Source organism: Erinaceus europaeus, chromosome 20, assembly GCF_950295315.1.
Source record: "Erinaceus europaeus chromosome 20, mEriEur2.1, whole genome shotgun sequence".
Taxonomy (NCBI): Eukaryota; Metazoa; Chordata; class Mammalia; order Eulipotyphla; family Erinaceidae; genus Erinaceus; species Erinaceus europaeus.
Genome location: NC_080181.1, coordinates 53,107,823 through 53,129,237, shown reverse-complemented (window position 1 = coordinate 53,129,237; position 21,415 = coordinate 53,107,823). Strand labels below are relative to the sequence as shown.

General features: G+C 46.0%; 1 protein-coding gene across 14 annotated transcripts in view; it reads right to left on the bottom strand.

The window, feature by feature from the left end:
• AKAP13 (A-kinase anchoring protein 13) overlaps positions 1-21,415 on the bottom strand; it is a 323,919-nt gene that overhangs the window by 55,479 nt on the left and 247,025 nt on the right. For 10 of the 14 annotated variants that reach the window (XR_009546608.1, XM_060179361.1, XM_060179364.1 and 7 more), the window contains 4 exons: positions 19,420-19,485; positions 16,945-17,140; positions 12,810-12,918; positions 867-909 (listed from right to left, as the gene is read on the bottom strand). Coding sequence is in view for 13 of the 14 variants with exons in the window: in XM_060179361.1 (XP_060035344.1) it covers positions 867-909; positions 12,810-12,918; positions 16,945-17,140; positions 19,420-19,485 (414 nt within the window). In the remaining variant the exon portion in view is untranslated. The remainder of the gene's footprint in view (positions 1-866; positions 910-12,809; positions 12,919-16,944; positions 17,141-19,419; positions 19,486-21,415) is intronic. The other 4 variants (XM_060179367.1, XM_060179368.1, XM_060179370.1 and 1 more) reach the window with 1 other exon arrangement.

Below are 21,415 nucleotides of genomic sequence, written 5' to 3'. Positions count from 1 at the left end.
ATGGAAGCAGAACCTCAAGGGTCCTCTTCAGAGGCTGCAATCTATTTATATAGAAAGGGCTGTTTACAAAATAAAGCAGCCTGTTACTAAGATAAAGGGGAAATGGTGTGAAAGCCACCACTCTACAGGAGACCAAGAATAAGTAGTATCTGTCAGAAGTGCAGAGAGCAGCACTTATGCTGCAACAGCTTTGGACTGCCGCGTCACCACTGAGAGCCTGTGAAGAGACAGGCGCACCACTGAAAAACACCACAGGGCAACAGTCAGAGCCCGGGGAAGGCATGCAGGGAAGATCTGAGCTCAGGGGCATGACAAGGGGAACATGAAAAGACACAGTGAGTCAGAAGAGAGGTCTTTTGTATTTTTTCAAGAACCAATTCTCTTTCTGGAGCAGAGCTGTGTACCCTATCTGTGTACAAAGGAAACTGTCTTAGAACCTAAAAGCCACTGAGAGCATTATCACATGAACTGTGCACCCACCGCACCCCTCCCAAAAAATGCTGTTAAGACTTAGGAATTAACAATCTCCACAAGCAGAAAGTGCAAAAAAGTTCATCAAGTCTCATGTGAGTTCATTCTCACATGGCTAGATATGAGCAACAGTAAAATTTATTAAGATTTAGTATTTATTATTATTATTTATTATTACTTTATTATTAAGAGTTAGTGTGGGAAACTAGCCAAGACATGAATCTAATAAGGTACAGCCTCTTCCACAAGTCATTTCTAAACCTGATTATAGCACACTCCAGGAAGAGCCCAGTAGGCTTCATAAATTGGTATATTTATTCGTCAAATGCCACCAGGCAGCCTGGCTTCCCTCCACTTCCTATGGGGAAAAGGAGTAATAAAGAAATGTATAGTACCTTTCCGTCAGATTGGCACCGGTGCTGTGGAAAGGCCGGGAATCTAGAAAACAAAACGGCACGGTTAAGTCAGAACAGAAGGACTGTACCAGATGATAGGACAAACTGCTTATTAAAATGTTGACTACGACACAGATAAAGCAGAAACAGTGTTTGAAAGCCAGTGTGCAGGGCCACTCCTCCTGCGGGTGTGGAAGGACTAGGTTCTCACATTAAAAGTAGAAATATGGAGAGTTGGGCGGTAGTGCAGTGGGTTAAGCGCAGGTGGCGCAAAGCGCAAGGACCCGCATAAAGATTCTGGTTTGAGCCCCCGGCTCCCCACCTGCAGGGGAAGTCGCTTCACAATCGCTGAAGCAGGTCTGCAGCTGTCTATCTTTCTCTCCCCCTCTCTGTCTTCTCCTCCTCTCTCCATTTCTCTCTGTCCTATCCAACAACAATGATAATAATAACTATAACAATAAAAAAAAAAGTAGAAATACAAAGCCACAGGGATTGAGTTTCTTACAGGAAAACAATTTTATCCAGGATCCAGGGTGTACAAACCCCTAGACAACATTTTCTCCCTAACATTCAAACACACAGTTCATGTTTGACTCCTGTTCTTATCAGTCCTCATGCCCACAGGACATCTTTCTACGACTCACAGGGAGAAGAGGACAGAAAACTAAACCATGTATTGGCTATGCAGTTCGTCTTGCTTTCCTGTATTTCTATACCAACAACCGAGCTGAAGTGTCTCTGACATCTCCTGGAAAGGGATCTCTGGTCAGAAATCTGGAGCCGCCACTAAGGGTTTGGGGCCTTGTCTCTGATTTGGGGGTGACCTTGGGATTTCTTTGCCATGTCTATGACTCAGGTGAACACTGATGAAATGCAGTGAGTGGGCAGCTGTGTTCTCCTCTTTTCCTATCAGACTGTCAGCTGAGGGAGCCGCGCATGAGGAGGCTAGGGGTAGATACAGGTCCGTAGGCAGAGACAGAAGAACACAACACTGCTTTACCTAACACACAACTATACAGTTCAAACTGTTTGAGTTACGTCAGGGCCTAGGTGAAAGGAAGGTCTCAATCGCACAATGATCAGTGGTTTCTAATTTTCAGACCAGGTATAGAAAGACTCAGTGCATGATTCCAGGAAGATAAAAGTTGGAAGGTGGACAAAACACACCCCTTGTCTCCTTGACTTTAATCTCAAAGATATGAGATTACTGTGAACGAGACTTTCATCTGACAGATCTGCAGGTGCTCCACAGCCTTTGAAAGTCAAACCCTCAGAAGGCTCCAGATTCTGAATAAAAATGCAAAACTGGAGGTACTGTTCAGTAAATAGCTGACAGGTGGGAAAAATACATATGAAACTTCAAGTGATAAACTGGAAGGGGCCAGACAGATAGCTTACTGGGGAGGGTGTGTGTCTAGCCATGCAAGCTCAGGCCAAACCCTGGCACTGACGGGAAGTGACAAGGCTAGAAGGATGCTCTCGTGCTGTGGGGTGTCTCTCTGTCTGTCTGTCTGTCTGTCTGTCTGCCTGCCTGCCTGCCTGTCTGTCTGAATGAATGAAAAACTGGCCCAGGAGTGGTCAAATCGAGCACACATAAGGCCTTGGTCCAGGCTCTGCAAAGTAGTGTCTTCAAAAGATAGCTTTATGTAATTTTTCCTTTGACCTACTTGGTCTTTCATTTAGAATGCACTGTGCAACAACCAGATGAGAAAGACTAACAGAGTAAGAATAGGACCTGAGACCTACACTCCAAGTTTTGTACAGTCTAGGTATTAAGTCATCAGCATCTAAACCCCAGAATTCCTTAAACAAATAAACAAACAACCACCCCCCCAAGTGTGGTTTAAATCAGTGGCTTTAAAACTGTTTCCACCCATGAAGTCTTAAATGGCATAAGCAACATTAAGTTCTCCCAAGATGTGAGGGCTCTGCTGTACATTAGAGTAATTACCAAGTAAGTCACACCACCACAGCAATGTAAACAAAATAAAAGTCAAACCCATAATGAAGAAATATACCAGCCAGCACAGAGGTTGGCCAAGGATAAGATCCCAAGAGATGTCTGTTGAATCAACTAAAAACTGAAACTGATATATGATTAAGGACTGAGAACATCTAACTACCAGAAAGACTTCAAACTTGTTCACTGCTGGAAAAATAATTAATTTACTTTGATCTTTTAAGACGTGGCTCTAAAGAGTTACTAATCCACTAATGCCTCTGAAAATCCTAAAACATTATCACGGTTTCAGGGCCTCTGAAAGAATGAAGTAATCAATGCTACCTCTATGACATAATTATAAACAACAGCAAAGAATTTGGCATTTAAGCTAGCCTGTGAGGCATCATTGCAAGTAAACTGCCTATTTCTTATTCTCCTTCTTTAAATCTTTATTTATTGGATAGAGACAGCCGGAAATTGAGAGAGAAGGAGGCAACAGCGAGAGAGACAAGAGAGACATCCGAAGACCTGCTCTACCACATGCAAAGCTTTCCCCATGCAGGCAGAGACTGGGGGCTTGAACCTGGATCCGTGTACATTGTAACGTGTGCTAAACCAGGTGCGTCACCACCCAGCCTTGTAAACTGCCTATTTCCATTACAGTTCTTTTTAAAAGGGAAGAAATCACTTGCAGACTGTTATATTTCAGGACTAGAACCGATGGATGGATGGCAGAGCCAGTATTTACTGTTTCAAAATGTGTTCCATGCCGTGCCGGTCTCACAGTTGCCACACCCCACCATGCACATGCTCTGGTCTCCTAGTTAACAGGTCTGGGAAACAAAGCAGAGTGAGCGCCACCTTACAAGTCTATACTGTACGCACTAGCATTTAAACTTCCTCAATCCAGCCTTTCCTACATTTATCTGAAAGTGAACCAACACTGTCTTTCTTTTCCTCTTCCCCTCATCCCATTTCTGTCACTGTCGTGGGTGCTGGTGAGTTTACAGGCATCCATGTTGAGGGATGCTGGGTACCTGGCTCAGAGTGTTCTTCACGTTTCTATCTTGAATGTACCATCATGCTGGACTGAGCTGGCACTTCGTGCTGCTATCACTTCATACAACTGGCAGAAGGAGTACCATTGAGACTCAGTTCTATTTACCATGTGGATTGACTTCCCAGACTTTTACAGATACTTTGAGATGGAACAGCCTTAGAACTTATGAATGCTCAAAGTTGTACGTGGATTTTCCTGACTCTCCTCTTATGATAGCCAGGGTAAAGTGAGTATCTCACTGTGCACCCATTCACACACACACACACACACACACACACACACACACGTCACATTTCAAAGCAAATTAAACTGTGTTATTGTGCACAGGACATTTTCCCTTAAGAATGATGTTTAAGGGTTGAGGAGACAGCAAAAGGCCTATGGTCCCTGGTTCAGCACCACCACAGCCAGAGCTGAGCAGTGCTTTGATTTCTTTTGCTCTGTGTCTTTCTCTCTTACTTAACCTAAGCTTAATGCTTTAATTAAACCTAAGCTTTAATGTCGACGAATAAAATATTGCTGAATCAGAGTTAAAAAGTGGTTGGGAACGGGGATGCTCACACATGTGGACAATGCAATGGATTCAAAGTCTTAATGCTATGTATTACATGAAGTGAAGATTATTGATGTCAGAAGTGGATTTTCCCTTAAAAGTTAGCAGCCCTGGAAGACTGGAGAGACAGATGGTGCATGGTTGAAAACAGTGATTTTCATATAAGGGAGGAATCTGATTTCCTCTCCCAAGTTTACTAAAAACGGACACCTTGTAAAGTTTCTAAAGTAGGCATTACCAAGTTAGGAATAGGTCAACTTGAGCCTACAATGTGGAGAAAGGGCTAGAAAAGTTCTCCAAGGGAAAGAGGGAGAAGGAAATCAACAGGAAACAGTCATCCTCATCCATGAGAGCTAGTCTCAGAGGAGAGGCATTTTTTTAGGAGATGGTCTGAAAAGGCAAGAACAGTTTACGTCAGCCTCGAGGTGCCATGGATGGCTCATCTAGAAGGCTGTATCGTGAAACAAGCATGAAAAACCAGGGGAAAAGCTGTTTACACAACCACACAGAGAGCTGTGTAGGGTTAGCTCTAGGGGGTTTCAAAGGGCACACAGTGAGGGAGGGCGCATCCCTGTGCCTGAGGACACTCGAGTTCTGGGACAATATCCCCTGCCCAGGAATCAGGCTGCCCGTTCCATCAGTGCAGTGCAGCAATGATAAGACAGCTTCATCCAAATTCCTATTTCAAGCAAAGCACTAAGAGAAAGAGGGAGGCATGACGGCATGCAAGGAGAGGGGTCCCCTCCAGTCTTACAGAGCCTGCAGTGCAGCCGGGACCCCAGTGCTCTTACTTACTCTGCACCTCCTCCTCCTCACTGGACCAGGAGGAGCCCAGAGAGAAGAGCGTTTTAGACTTGAGGAGAAATGGAGAGATGCTGATGGAGAAGGAGCTTTGCCTCGCTGGCTGCGGTGGCTGTGGGGCTGGGGGCGGGTGACAGGAGATATCAGAGGTGTGCAAGAGACCCCAGGCCCAGGTGAAAGAAAGCAATCCTCCCACACCCCTGTCCTCCTGACCCCCACGAAATGAGGAATGTCACTTCCTGTGTGGTGCCAGGAAAGGCTCACTGGGTGAACAGGGTCCTCTATTCATTTATGACAAAGTGGAGGTGTGGGATGATTTCAGGGCCTCGCGTGTGCAGGACACCAGCAGTGAGCAGCCTGTTTCAGAGGGAGAGAGACAACAGAGCACCCTCCACCACCCACACAGCTCCCCGGGTGGGTCTCCTGCACCACAAGGCATATGCTCTACCAGGTGAGCTATCTCCTGGCCTGACAGTTTCATCACTGGCTAGGTAGATTTCTAGTGCAGTTCTAAGAATTCCATCCAGCATGTAGCTACCTGTTAGACCGTGAGAACGATCATTTTAATGATCGTATCTTCGGGCTGGAATGCTCTTCTTTCAGGTGAACACATCTGGAGCAGTGGAGGGTCTCAGGATGCTGTGTCTGGCTCCTCCCCCCAACCCCTCTCTTTCATGCACACCACATACATGGCTTCTGTTCACATCAGGATGCTTCTCTGAGCACCTTCACTGCTCTGCCAGGTGGTGGATGGAGGACACTTAGCAGAGAGGGGAACTTAACCTTCCCGCTCCTCCTCCAGCTTCCTTCCTGTGAGTGGCACCAACCATATAACTCTGTGCAGAACAAGAAGCCTGGGCTCCATGTGGGAATCCTTAGATCCCATCTCACTCAGGGCTGATTTTGTCTTCTACAAGTCCCATGGGCCTTGATTTCTCTCTGCCTCTGCTGTGTGTCCTGTTTCAAGCCCACATCTGCTGCCCTCTCAATCCACAAGAGCCTTCCCCTGCTCCATCCACCAGCCTCTCCACACACCACCATCTTGGTGTGGCTGCTCCAGCGTGTCTGAATCCATCAGCCCACCCCTACTGCTCCACTGCCCACACTTTCTGCTGCTGATTTCCACACAGACTCATTTAGGCAATGTCTAGCTTCTCTCTCAGTCTCATGCGCTACCGCTCACCTGAGCAAGCCTTCTCTGGCCCCTCACATCTGTGGCTTCCATGGCCCATGGGCATCAGCATGGGGAAAGGAATCCCCTGGGAAGCCAACCCCACCCTTCCCCTAATATCCACCCTGGTGTTCAGCAGAGAGGGGACACTGAGCTGCTAAGGAAGAAATGGGCGAACAGACGTCCCTTCACTGGGCTTTGTAGAAGCTCATGTCCTTGAGGAAGTGGAAGCAGCAGCCCTGTGCTCACCCCTCGTGAGGGCCACACTGCACTCCAATGAATGCACAGTCCCCAGGCCTGGGAGTGGGTGGCTGTGAGCCTCAGGACCCAGAGTTGCAGGCCCTGGCCGAGCCCTGCACCACCTGAGGCTTCGGCAAGCGGGAAGCAGATCCGTGCAAGGATGAGGAGCTCTCTCCTTCCTTAAATCTATGAGTTTTCATACAAAGCCAAACAAATTGTTGAATGACCGTGGACCTAAAGACTGGAATAGTGCAGATGAAGTGTTGGGGGGTATTCCCTGTAGGCTCTTGTGTACTTCAGCTTTCAGGTATATATTTCTCCCTAGCTTATGGGCACGTGTGAACATATGCTCTATCTCAGGGGACCTGGACTATATCTAGGTTTGGGGACTTTATTGGGGAGTAGACCACCTGGAATGGAATTAGAGAATACTATGAAAGGAAAGGTCTCACCCGAGTGATGAAAGAGAGAGGCAGACTGGGAGTATGGATCGACCAGTCAACGCCCATGTTCAGCGGGGAAGCAATTACAGAAGTCAGACCTTCCACCTTCTGCAACTCACAATGACCCTGGGTCCATACTCCCAGAAGGATAGAGAATGGGAAAGCTATCAGGGGAGGGGATGGGATATGGAGATCAGGTGGTGGGAATTGTGTGGAACTGTACCCCTCTTATCCTATGGCTTTGTTAATGTCTTCTTTCTTAAATTAAAAAAAAATCTTTAAAAAATCTTTGAGTTTTCCCTTCTTTTGTCCCAGAAGATCGTGAATCTCAAGGAAAAAAACACCCCACTTGACTGAACTATCTGAAGATTATCCTCGGGGCTGGTGAGACAGCTCGCCTGGGAAGGGGCCTGCTGTGTCATGCACACGACCCAGGTTGGAGCCCCCCGACATACCAGATGGGGGCAGTCGGGCACCAGCGGAGGGTTTGCCGCTGTGGCTTCTCTCCTTTTGTAGGTGGAAAAGCTCTTCTGGAGCTGAGAGACCTCCGTGATGACAAGGAAGGAAGAGAGGAGCGAAGGAGGAAGAGGAAGAGAGAGAGAGAAAGAAAGAAAGGGAGGAAGGTGAATATCCTGAACTTTGATGGAAAGATATTTTTATAACACACTCAAATGTAAGTGTGGATATATGATATCTACTGAATATCCATCCATTATGGTTTTGTAATTTCATCCAAAGTCCTTGAGCACCAAGTTTGGCAAGAGCAAACACTTGTGCTTTCTGTCATAGAATGAGTATGACTTGGAATACACATGAAGTTTTGGGAAGGGATCACTGATTAGCCTGTATATGCACAAGTGCAGTCTACTCGACGATTCACTCAGCAGACCCTCCAAGGCTCACTCGCTGGGTACACACCTTACCTACCATGCGAGAGGGCTCAGGCTCAAGTCTCTGGCTGCCACATGGGGGATACTATGCAGAGGGGAAGCTTCACCAGGGGCGAACTGGTGCTGCAATGTTTCTCCCTGTCTTTCACCCTCTGTCTGCATCATTATGGTATGCTAGGGGCAGCGGACTTGTGCAGGCATGAAGCCCCTGCAAAAACTCTGGCAGCAAAACAAAAAAAACCAACAAAAAGAAGGAAAAAAGAAAAGGAAGAAAAAAGTAATAAAAAGAAACTACCCATGTCTCCTGGCCAAGCTAGGAACCAGCATTCCATCCTCTCTGATGCAAGAAAGAAAAAAGCAGTGAGCACTTCCTGGAGCAGTGTTCCCACGGCGGTGTTCCAGGCCGGGCGCTCCTGGCCCTGCCCCACAGGACACAGGCAGAGTCAGAGCTGCTTTCATTCCCTGGAGACTGAACTGGCAAGATGCATTCGTCACTGTCCTCCCAACATGGAGACTGTGGTTCTCAAACAAGCTGCTGACGGTCGTATGTTCCAGCCCAGAAAATGGCACAGAGACATGTCAGCCAGTGCTTTCTTCCACACAATGGGAGTTCTGGACCAGCCCCGGCACAGAGGTGCTGCTATGAGCTTCTGCGTTACTAATCTAGCAAGTGACGCCAGATGGTGGTTCAGAAATGCACCAGTGTACACAGCTGTGGAGGGGTGTGTGCGTGTGCGTATGCGTGTGTGTGTGTTGGGGCACATGTCCTGCCTTTATAGACAGAAGACTGTACAGATAGTCCTTAAGCAAATAAAAAAGGAACCACCCAACAATACCACTCTTAGGTATTTACCCAAAGGACACCAGACAGTGAACTAAAGGGACATATGCACCCCTATATTCATAGCCAAAGACTGGAAGCAGACCAAGTCCTATTGATAGGCGACTGTTAAAGAAGTTATGGAAGGGGCCAGGTGGGGGTGCACCAGGTTCAGCGCACGTTATAGTGCACAAGGACCCGGGTTTGAGCCCCTGGTCCCCACCTGCAGGAGGAAAGCTTTGCAGGTGATGAAGCAGTGCTGCAGGTGTCTCTCTGTCTCTCTCCCTCTCCCTTCCCTTTTGATTTCTGGCTGTCTCTATCAAATAAATAAAGATAATTTTAAAAAAAGAAAAAAAAAGAAGTTATGGAATATATATTCCATGAAATATTACACTGTGGTAAAAAAAAAAAAAAAGGTGATATTGTGTCCTTTGGGATAAACTGAATGGAATTGGAGGTGATTATGCTTAGTGAAGTAAGCAGAGGTGAAAGACAAGTGCTGGATTTTTTCACTTGTGTGTGAAATTTCCAGATCTGGAATACACAACCCTGGGAAAAGAAAGAAAGAGAACAACAACAAAACCCCAGGTGGTCTGGGAGGTGGTGCAGTGGATAAAGCACTGGCCTCTCTGTCCACAGGCAGAGCCATTACTCCAGCCCGACAGTGTGCAAGCCCTGGACTCTCAAGCATGAGGTCCTGAGTTCGATCCCCGGCAGCACATGTGCCAGAGTGATGTCTGGTTCTTTCTCTCTCCTCTTACCTTTCTCATAAATAAATCAATAAAGTCTTTAAAAGGAAGTTTCTAAGACATTGTGAGACTATGGTGGTTACCACTGGCAGGGTGGGGCACAGAACTTTGGCAGTGGGTGTGATGTGGCTCTACCGTAACCCTACAACCTTGAAACTTACTATAAATCACAAAAACAAAAACACAAAAAGGCAGCAGACAGAACACAGGTAAAAGACAGCGAGTAGAGACATGAGATCGGGAGAATGATTTTAGATAGGGGGTCACATTACAGTGTGTGAGGACATGAGTTCAAACCCCTTGTCTCTCCCCACCCCCGCAGTGGGGAAGCTTCATAAGCAGTGAAGCAGTGTTGTGGGTATTTTTCTTTCTCCCCTCTCAATTTGTCTCAAACCAAAGTAAAAATAATAATAAAAAAAAAGGCTTTAGAAAGCATTTTGTTTCTAGACAAGTGTGTTTGCAGGTTAACAGTCAGGTTGCAGAAGTGAGGGCTGATGCCTTTGTTTCCTTAGCTAGAATCTGGAAACCCGGGTCACAGAAAACAAATCCTGGCTCTCTTCTGGGCAGTGTGAACTGACCCTGCCTCCTGACAACAAGACACACTGGGAAATATGCTCAGGACTTAAGTAAGCTCATGTTTAAGTCACGCCACACTATTGTTCTTGTTCAGAAGGTTAAGCGACTAGCTGGCTGCCCCAGGTCACAGAGACACTGAGTGTGCTTACGGTAAAACATCAGTCACAGGATTTTCAGTGTCCCAAACACTTCAGGCTTTGAGGTTACTGTGTAAATCTTAATTACGATCTTTTCAATAGTAAGAACATAGCCAAGGATGAATCACACAGACTGGATGTGCAGACTGGAGTCCAGTGAAAAAAAACGACAACTTTCCAGTCATTTTGAGGTTCAGTCACAGTACACAGATGTTTCTTTATCTTCTGTTTTAATAGCCAGAATTTTTATTTATTTATTTATTTATTTTTATTTATTTTTGCCTCCAGGATTATCACTGGGGCTTGGTGTCAGGACTACAAATCCACTGCTCCTAGCAGAGAAAGTCCCACACACCCTCATTCAATCTCCTATACTACCACAAGCCAGAGTTGAGCGGCACTCTGGTCAAACAAAGAAGCGAACAAGAACATCGGAGTTATATGAGGGTGTACAGCAGGGACACCAGGAGACATTGTTTATTCTGACTGCAGCCTCCGGAACACACAGTCTTTCGGCAATGGACATAATGCATCCCATTTCGATGAGAATTGACATCTTTATGCCAAGATTCTTCACCACGACAACTACTCTTTAAAGAAAAGAAAAATCGTTCTTTTAGAAATAAAGCAGAAAGTGGGTCATCTGAGATGACAAGCTAGCCTGCTGTAGTGGATATCTGCCTCCATTCAAGCACGAGTCTGAGCATCCTGTCTGCAGGTGTTTGTGAGAGCCCCTGGCATGCCTGTTCAGTCAGCGCCCCCCAGTCTGTATATGCCTCCTCTCCGCACGGCAGAAAAGGTCCTGGGGTCTGCTGCATGGGTAAAAATGTTGTAGTCTTTCTTTGTCCTCTACATAAGTGACATTGGAAGAAGTGCCCAGGAAATTAATACTGGGTGAAATATGATCCTTCTACAGTGATGACAGTATCTTTAAGGACATTCAAATACTAATTTGAAGAGACATATGCACTCTTATGTTCATAGCTGCATTATCCACAACACCCAAAGATTGGAAGCAGCCTAAATGCCCATCAAAAGTTTTGAGACATATCCTCCATGGAATACTACTCTGCAATAAAAAAGATGATATTGTGTCTTCTGGGACAAAATGGATAGAACTGGAGTTGATTAAGCTAAGGGAAATAAATGAGAGGAAAGACAACTACCACTGGATGGTTTCACTCAGACAGAGTCTAGAGCACTGATACATAGATGCACATGAACTAGCCAAAAAAAAAAAAAATCAGAAGCAAACTCTTTCTATGATTTGTGGGCATTACAGTGTGTATCTCTGGGAAGTGGGATGGCAGGGACACAGAACTCTGGAGTTGGGTGTGCTATGAGAGGAGGATGGGTGACATAAGTGTTCTGGCAGTGTGGGTGGGAACGCAAGGTGGGTCTTTGCTCTGGTTTTCACGACTATCTTTAAGGCCTGAAATTATTTCCAACAGTAAGCTGTTTTTTTTTTTTTTTAAATGTGTGTCAGATTTAGACCTAATCATATGATTTTAATGTTTAAAGAGTTTCTTTGGGAGTGGAGGGTAGATAGCATAATGGTTATGCAAAGAGACTCTCATGCCTGAGGCTCCAGAGTCCCAGGTTCAATCCCCCACACCACCATAAGCCAGACCTGAGTGGTGCTCTCTGGTTAAAATAAAAAAAAAAAAAAGCTTCATTGGGGGGAGGGTTTAGCAGTTGGTGCACCGGATGTGTAAGGAACTGAGTTCAAGCCCCTGGTCCCCACCTGTAGGGGGAAGTTTTCTGACTAGGGAAGCAGGGTTGCAGATGTTCATCTCTTCTCTCTCTCTCCACTGAGCCTCAGCAATAACCTGGCAATACAAAAATACCTAAATAAAATTGAATTAAAAAAAAAAAGTCCCATGAGTCGGGCTGTAGCACAGTGGGTTAAGCGCAGGTGGCACAAAGCACAAGGACTGGCATAAGGATCCTGGTTCGAGCCCCCGGCTCCCCACCTGCGGGGGAGTCGCCTCACAGGCAGTGAAGCAGGTCTGCAGGTGTCTTTCTCTCCCCCTCTCTCTGTCTTCCCCCATCTCTCTCCATTTCTCTCTGTCCTATCCAACAACACTGACAACAGTAATAACTACAACAATAAAACAAGGGCAACAGAAGGGAATAAATACATAAAATAAATATTAAAAGAAAATGTCTCTTTTGAAGTGTCAGTGTCAGGGCCTCATGCTTGTGTGATACCGCTATTCCCAGGCTGCCTTTTAAGTTCATTTTAGATGTGGGAAAGGGGGAGAAAGATAAGAAGGAGAGGCCGGCACTGTGCCACTGTCCATGGAATTTCTTTGGGGTTTGAACCCTAGTCTCTCAATATGGTGAGGCATAAACACTGCTGGGTGAGTTTATCTCCTGGCCCCTACGGAGATGTAAGTAGCAAGATAAGGGGGGAATCTCAAAGCTGAAGTCTGGTCCCTGCTGTGCTGTATGTTCCAAGTTCACAGGAAGAAGCAGGCACGTTTTGGGACATGAAATGGAAAGTGATAGGAAGAGTACTGGAATACGACAGATGTGACACTCTGAAGTATGATACTCACTGTCCAGCGCTGGGTGACTGATGGTCATTAACGAGATGGATTTTGTGAGTGGAGAAGAAACGGCTGCCGTACAGTAGTTAAACCCCTGCTGCTTAGATCTGTGACATGTCTGAAGAGCAAACAAGGGGAAAAATATGAATAACAGGCTTTGGGTATGCAGTCTTGTATTTCTAGATAAGCAGGAGATTTGATATTCCCACCCAACCTCTGGGAAAAAAGCGTCTCACAGGGTGGGGGCAGGGGAGGGGGTGGGGTAGCACAGACTGTGTCATCAGACAGACTTGGATTCAAGTTCACTGCTGCCACTTAAGAGCTATTCAACTCAGGAGAAGTTGTGTGGCTTTTCTGAGTCATCTTTAAGATCTATCAAGTAGGAGTGATTACATCATCTATATATTTTTTAAAATAGACGTAATTAAAAAATTGCTTATCTATCCATAAATGAGAAGGGGTGTGTAGGGGGAGAGGCAGAAAACAATTGGAGCATCACCCTAACACAGGTGATGCTGGGGAGAGAATCTGGAAGCTCGTGCATTTGAGGTAGTTGAATGTTTTATCTTCTGCGTCACCTGCTGGGCCATGGTCCTTTTGGACCCCTTCTAAGTTGCAAACTGAGTGCTTAACAAACAGCTGCTGAACATAAAAGCAGATAGAAAAAAATTCACTGGAAATAGCAAACTACATCTACTTTTTTTTTCCCCTTAAATATGAACATCCCTTATGGAGGAACAGTGATACCAGTAACATTCTGATTTCCAAGAGCTGGGAACAGGACTGCAAATAAAAGTGTGTTCAGCACAAGTAGAACCTCTGAATTGGAATTGGCATATTGCACCAAAGTAAAAGACTCTGGGGTGGGTGGGGAAGAGAATCCAGATCCAAGAAGGATGAGAGAGGACCTAGTGGGGGTTGTATTGTTATATGGAAAACTGAGAAATGTGATGCATGTACACACTATTGTATTTAGAAAGTAAAACATTAATTCCCCAATAAAGAAATTTTAAAAAGTGTGTTCAGCTCACAAGCCAAGCAGCCTATGCTCCTGGAGGGAAGCTGCATCTCTTCCATTTCCTCTTCTAGGCTAGAGAATGCTTTTACATGAATGTGGGGGGGAACTTGGATTAGATCATTCAGCTCCATCTGTAAATCGACAGCAGTTTCTAGTTTATGTAATCCAACCAACTGTGCAAGTCCCTGCAATAACACCCTGGAAAAACCAGGATAGCACTGCGAGGGGTGTGTGTGTGTGTGTGTGTGTGTGTGCGTGTGTGTGTGTGTTTGTGCGCGTGCGCACGTGCGGTCTGCTCTCTCTGAGAGCCCCCTGGAGCTGGCGGTTAACACTGGTGGTCATTCATCTCTCCCCTTCACAGCTGGCTGAAACCTGTCTCTTTCTGACCTGCGCCTGTTGAAAGGGAAGCCATTAAAATCTTTGACTAGCATGAACTCTATCCTGCCAAGGAGTCCCGATTACTTAGTGCTTGTTCCATGGGTCACCATGGAGTCCGAGGCAAACAGTTGCTATGTTTCAAACACAACTGTGAGGTTGGAAAAATGACCTCACTGAAAGGCAGAGACCTACAACAGGAAGTTGGCTGCAGCCACTCGTCCAGATCATAGATACAAGCGGCTCAAACGCCCACTGTGAGGTTGCAAACAAGATGAAAAACTGGGGGCGAGCTGAGTTCCACCAGGGCTGAGCTCAGCAAGACGCTAAGATGTCCACAGCTTTATCTAGAAAGACGATCTTGGAGAAGTCATTTGAAAAAAAAAAAAAAAAAAAAAAGACATCCGTCCTGTTCAGGATCTCTTGTCAAATTCCCAGAAATGTCAACTTCAGAAAGGCATCACATCAACAATATAAAAAATTGTTCAATGTCTTCATGTCCTCACATCTGCTTTAAAGATGAGGGCGGTGTGGCCCAGGAGGGCATAGAATTGGACTTGCAGGCATGACGTAGGAAGTGTGATCCCAGGCACTGCATATGCCGGAGTGATGCTCTGGCTTCTCTCACACCAGCACATAAATAAGTCTTACAAATATGCTGAAAAGGGGCCAGGCAGTAGTGTACCTGGTTGAGCACACATACTACCATGTGAAAAGACCCAGGTTCAACACCCCCCCCCACCTGCACAGAGGAAGCTTCATGCATGGTGAAGTCATGCCACAGATCTCTTGCTTTTTTTTTTTCTTCTCCATTTTCTCTTGACCTCTCTCTACTGCTATCCAAAACAAACAAACAAACAAATAAATAACATTAATTTTAAAATATGTTGAAAGAATTGGTGAGATGAACATCCAGAGATTCTGATGTTCTACTTTTCAGTCTATTGTTCTGTGTGAGGCTCTAGGCAAGACAACAGAATGGGTGTGGACTTGTCCCAAAGGCTTAATGTGGAGTCCACAGGATAAACTGGATTGAAATCTATGACTGCGCAAAGACCACAATTTTTGGCATTTTACCTGGCTTTGCAAATAATTTTTAGCTTTTTTTAAAAAAAAATTGAGAGAGAAAAATTGAGAGGGGAGGGGAGATATAGAAGAAGAGAGACAAAGAGACACCTGTAACCCTGCTTCACCACTTATGAAACTTTCCCCCTGCGGATGGGGGCCAGGGCTTGAACCTGGGTCCTTGCACACTGTAATGTGAGCACTTAATCTGGTGTGCCACCGCTTAGGCCCTGCAAATAATTTTCAAAGGAAGCTGTACACATGCTTGTGCAACGCCAAAGTGTCTTTCAGGCTTTCTACTTAATTAAAGATGCTCTCAAAGGACCGCCTCTACTTCTACTCCCCCCTTGTTACCATTAGGCTAATAAGCCCAAACCATTGGCTTCAATATATATACTTTTGTTATTTTTCATAACTTTTCCCAAAAGCCAAAAAGACAAGAGGTGGGGGTTAGATGTGGCCAAATCCTTTTAGGATTTGATTTTCACTTGGTCAAAATTTTCCATGTCCTTCCTGGGACAGAAGTTGTACATTCAGTACTCAGGCAACTCCTGGCACCAAAGACATACTTGGTCATCGCAGCTATGTACCAGGACATAATAGGAAATTTAAGTTTATACCCCAAACCTCAGTCACATATTCATAGAACAGGTCATTCAACTATTTTTTTCCTTTGATTTATCTGCAATGTTTCATTGGGATACAGACCCAAGGATCCTCCTGGAAATGAATCCAAGTTTCCTCATCCCAGAGCAGGGATGGCAGGACAGTACAAAGACATCTAATGCACAAGCTCCATTGCTCCCTGAGGGGCACTGAGGGGACGGAGAAGAAGTGCAGTTGATAGCAGGCCTTTGGTTTGGTGAGGAAGCCCATGACTTTCACGAGAGTGACAGAGGTGGACAGTGAGGCAGATGCGCTCAAGAATTCTGGCAGGGACAGGCAGACAGCATAGCCTGCAGCACTCCAGACCTTCATGCCTGAGCCTCAGAGGCCCCAGATTCAATCCCCTGCACCACCATAAACCTGGGTCAAGTACTGTTCTTGATTCTCATTAAAATAAACCTTTTAAAAAAGGATCCAGGGGCCCGGTGGTGGCGCACCTGGTTGAGTGCATGTATTACAACGCGCAAGGACCCAGGTTCAAGCCCCGAGTCCCCACCTGCAGGAGGAAAGCTTTGCGAGTGGTGAATAGTGCTACAGGTGTTTCTCTTGTCTCTCTCCCTCTCTATCATCCTCTTGATTTCTGGCTGTCTTTATCCAATAAATAAAGATAATAATAAAAATAATAACAATGGATTCAGTAGCATTCTAATGCAAAGAGAAATGCCATTTCCTAGACCAGGTGATGAGGCAGAGTTCCCAGCTCCCAGGAGGGAGACCTTGGGATACATTATGGAGAACTGGGAAATTTAATAATGGCATGAAACCCACGTCAAGACTCATTTCACTGTTGGGATGGTAAAAGAAGTGCTTAGCTAAGAAAAAAAAACTCAACCTTTTAAAATTTTGCATGGAAGGGATATTTAAGTCTTGAATGACCACTAAGTGCTAAGAACTGAATCTACTAGATAATGCATCTGCCTTCAGTCACCAGTCTGGTCTTCTTCCTGACATGAGGGCTTTACTGTTACTGGAATTTCTTTTTGATCCAAATTAGTAGCTTATGCCCAACTTCAGCCTTACCTGCTGGTCAAACATCCTTCGATGTTCTCTCTGGCCTGATTCCAGATCCTCTTCTGAAAGTGACACCAAGGAGCCACCCCGGACCTCCCCTCTGAAAGGGGGCCCGAGCTCCTTGGTGTTTGCAGAGTTCCCGTCCAGAGGTGAGGATGACTTGCTCCCGACACCGGCTCCTCCCGTCAAGCCTTCTAGACTGAAACTGAGCACAGGGGGCAGGAGTGAAATGTTTTCCATCTCTGGGTCACAGAGAGGGAGAGTACAAAACCCCTGGTTCCACCCCTCTCCTCATCTACTGCTTCCATGCCAGCAGTGAGCAGAGCTGTCCACCAGGGCAGGGAGCAAAGGAGTCTCGTGCTGCGAGTGAACATGGCAGTGGGATATGAGGGCCTGGTGCAGAGTATCCAAAATGTCAGACCATTTAAGGCCAGTTTACTCAGAGAGGGAGAGGGAGAGGGGGAAGGGAGGGGGAGTGGAGGGGGAGGGGGAGAGGGAGAGGAAGAGGGGGGGAGGGGGAGGGGGGGAGAGGGAGGGGGAAAGAGAGAGAACATGAGAGTTTCTAATATACAGGTGAATTGGCCTTACTTGTCGTACTGGTCTTTTGATTTGTGTGTACTCTCCCCTAATCTGGTCTATCTCATCTCTGCCAGAATTGAGCTGGGCTACTGTCAAAGAATTAAATGGCACAAGAAAACATGAGCGCAAGGAATCTCCACAAGGCAGATGGGGAGATCTCTCTGCCCTTGTGTCCACCAATGGACGTTACAACTTCAAGTTCAGCTATGGTCCGGTGGGTGCTCTAGCCCTAGGAAACCCAAGTGGTTCGCAACCGCGAGCATCATCCTCTGAGCACCCTGGGCAGACAGCCACTGCCTGACGGGTCTGCTGGGCTGTGTCAGTTGCAGACAAGCACAAGACCCCTTCACAACAAAAGCGGAAAAGTAACTCAGCCTAAGAGCTTTCTGTATGAGGTCTAGATACTGACAAAGAAGAGATGGAAAAACCAATTTTGCATTTTTTATCTAAAATGAGACTGCTGGGGTCTGCAAGGCAGCTAGCTCATCTGGGAGTGGCCCCGCTTGTCCTATGTGCTAGCCAGGTTTGAGCCTGCCTCCTCCACACCACAGGAAGCCTCAGTGTTGTGGTGAGCAGCCTCCCCTCCCCCGAAAACATCAGCCTTGAGTGATGAGATCCTGGCAACAACAAAAATAAGTAGAATTGAAATGGCATGGAATCCCTGGAAAAAGACATGCTGTGGTTTGCAGAATGGAAAACATTTTCTGCAAACAAGAGGCTACAGAGAGGTTATCCACAGGCTGTCCCTGGGCTCGTAACCTAGAGTAACATGCCGGTTAGGACTACAGTGGAAGGCTCTTTCACATCAGCAAGGTGGAGCTGGAGACAGCTCAGCTAGAAAGGCGCCTGACCTGGCATGCACATGACCAGATCTGAGTCCCTGGGACACCCCATGGGAAACACTACAGCACTTAGGAGCTTCAATGCTGTGGTCTGTCTGTCTGTCTGTCTACAGAAGGCAGCACAGAGCACTGAAGCCCTGGCAACAGCCAAAATATAAAATATAAAATAAGCACGGCTGTTAAAATGTGATTATGGCTGAACATGTCCCTGTCCCTCAGTTTTAAGCAGTCTGGAGCTATTCAATTATCTCTGCTCAAACTGTGGAGTTAATTGCCACACATAACTCACAGAGGCCATCCCAGAAGGCTTAGTATTTGCTTTGGTTGTTCTGTAAATTAGTAACTATGAACTGAAACCATATGCCTCTGTTTTCTCCGGTGGGAAAATTCAACAATGGATTTTGTTTGTCTAGTTTCAGCTTGACAATAGAAATCATGACTAACTACAATGTAATGGCCCTGTAAAACTCATTTGCAAAACCAGGGATAAGAAAACAGGCTAAGTGAGGATGAAATGGAGTCTTCTATTACGGATTATTTGTAAAGCTTGAGAACACCAGATCTCTGCTTTACCGCCACACGGAAACCTCACAGTGTTTTAATCATGAAATCTGCTGTGTAGCTGGAAAAGGAACAGGGCATGATGGAGAGTCCCAGTCTGGATTTGGGAGCCTGACATAAAGACGAGCTTCTTTCTCCTTTGCTCCCTTGCTCCTGGAATCGCTCTCCTCAGGATGTGGGAATTCCTAGAATCTGGGAATTAAGACGTACTGAAATAAAAGGGAACTGGCCTACTTCACTATGGTGACAAGTCTGTACAGAAAACACCACATCAACAACCGTTTGAGACAAACTGGATCATCAGGGGACACCATCCAACTCCCAAGTTGCACCCCCTGGGCTGAATCAGCAGCGCCCACAGCAGAGGCAACCAGGCACTGTGCTCACAGACAGAGCAGGCTGCCAGATGAGCTCCAGCACAGAAAAGCCAGCTCCAAGCCCAGAGCCCCGGCACCATGTTGCAAGGCTCACCCTGGGGGCTGGGCGTGTGAGGATACCATACCTTCTGCAATTAAAGTCGGCATTCAGGGCAGCAGAGAACTGCACACCAGAGGGGCACCAGCTCATACTGGGGATGGCATCAAAGGCAGAGAGCGAAACGGAGGGAGAAAAGAGCAAACAGGGGTGGGTTATTGAGTTTTAACAAGAAAGGGCATAGAGACAGACACACTGTATTCGACCATCCTAACATTATGGATGTAAAACTGATCGACAAGTCAGAAAAAGGCAAGAATGGAAATATAAGGGGCAGGGGAGATGAAACTGTACCACTGACGCCATGTGGGTCATGTGGTGGAAATGACGGTGTGAGCTCTTCAAAGGGTCAGGAGTCCAAAATGAAATTTAACAAAGTTCCTTTTTGGGGCCGGGCTGTGGCGCACCTGGCTGAACGCACATATTACAGTGCGCCAGGACCTGGGTTCGAGCGCCCGGTCTCCATCTGCAAGGGGAAAGCTTTTCGCGTGGTGAAGCAGGGCTGCAGGTGTCTCTCTGTCTCTCTCCCTCTCACGCTTGAGAGTCCAATGCTTTACCCACTGTGTCACCTCCCAGACCACCTCTCTCCCTCTCTATCACCCCCTCTCCTCTCCATTTCTGGCTGTTTCTATTGACTAAGTAAAATAAAGATGATCATAATTAAAAAAATTCCTTCTCTCTATGCCTGCACAGAGAACACTTGCAAGCCCTCACCCCTTCCTCTCCTGGCATCCTCACAGAGGTGCTTTACCCCCTACCACTGGGCACAGCCTCTCTGGAGGAGCCCCAAGGCCACAGCTGCCACTCTGTGCCACCCAGTCTTTTCCTAAAGAGAACAAAGCAGGCTGGGCAGGTTCACTGTGCACCAGCACGTCTCATGACTTTCCACGATAGATCCACCAGAGGTCAGCTGACAGTTTACAAACTGTTTACAGGAATGATGCTCTATCAATTCTTCCATCCAATTTAAATCCTTAATCTCTCGAGATAAAACGTCTAATATACAAACTTCCTCTCTTTTGCTGACAACACAGGGATAAGGCTATTATTACTTTTAAAAGGAATTCTATGGTGCCAAGTTAGAAATCATATCCATTCTTTTCACAAATCCATTTGATCATCTACCTTCTCCATGACCTCAGCAAGAAGATGTATGGCTGGAGACACTCAGTAAATTCAAAAATGGAACAGTTAAATGAAGCAGTATTAAAAAAAAAAAAAAAAGGACTGTTGGGGGCTGCACCCCGTTGTCCACACATGTTGCCATGTGCAAGGACCTGAGTTCAAGACGCTGGTCCCCGCCTTTAGGGGGAAACTTTCACATGTGGTGAAGCAGTGCTGTAAGTGTCTCCCCTTTCCCTTTCGATTTCTCTGTCCTACCAAAAAACTACTGTTATCTTTTGTGTACTTGACTTCATCTTTAAAAAAATTTTTATTAGTGATTTACAAGATTATAAGACAACAGGGGTAGAGTTCTGCACCAGTCCCACCACCAAAGTTCTGTGGCCTACTCTTCCAATGATAACTAACATAGTTCTCCCAAGGTCTAAGATACGGGCTGAACATATATATTCAACTTCTGACGTTTTGTTTCTCAGTATTCCATAAATGAGTGAAACCACTCAGTAGCTGTCCCTTACTTCACTAAGCATAGTCACCACCAGTTCCATTGGGTTTGCCCCAAAGGACGCAACGCAGTCTTTTTAATTGCTGAGTAGTACTCCACTGAATGTATGTTCCATAGCTACTACTTTTTTTTGTTGTTGTATGTATTGGATTCAAATGATTTTTATGTTATCACTCAAGGTCTTTTTTTAAAATCTCTTTTATTTTATTAAAGTTTTCCTCATAGGGATTTCTCCCCGACTCCAAAATTAAAAGGCACATGCCAGAGAAGCATGTGGGCCCCTTTGCCAAAGATGGATGACCCCATGTAGAAGCTGATTGTCAGTTTTTATTTACGTCTAAGGCCACCTTCACTGCCCTTCTAAGTCACACCCACATCTATTACAACTTCCGGGTGT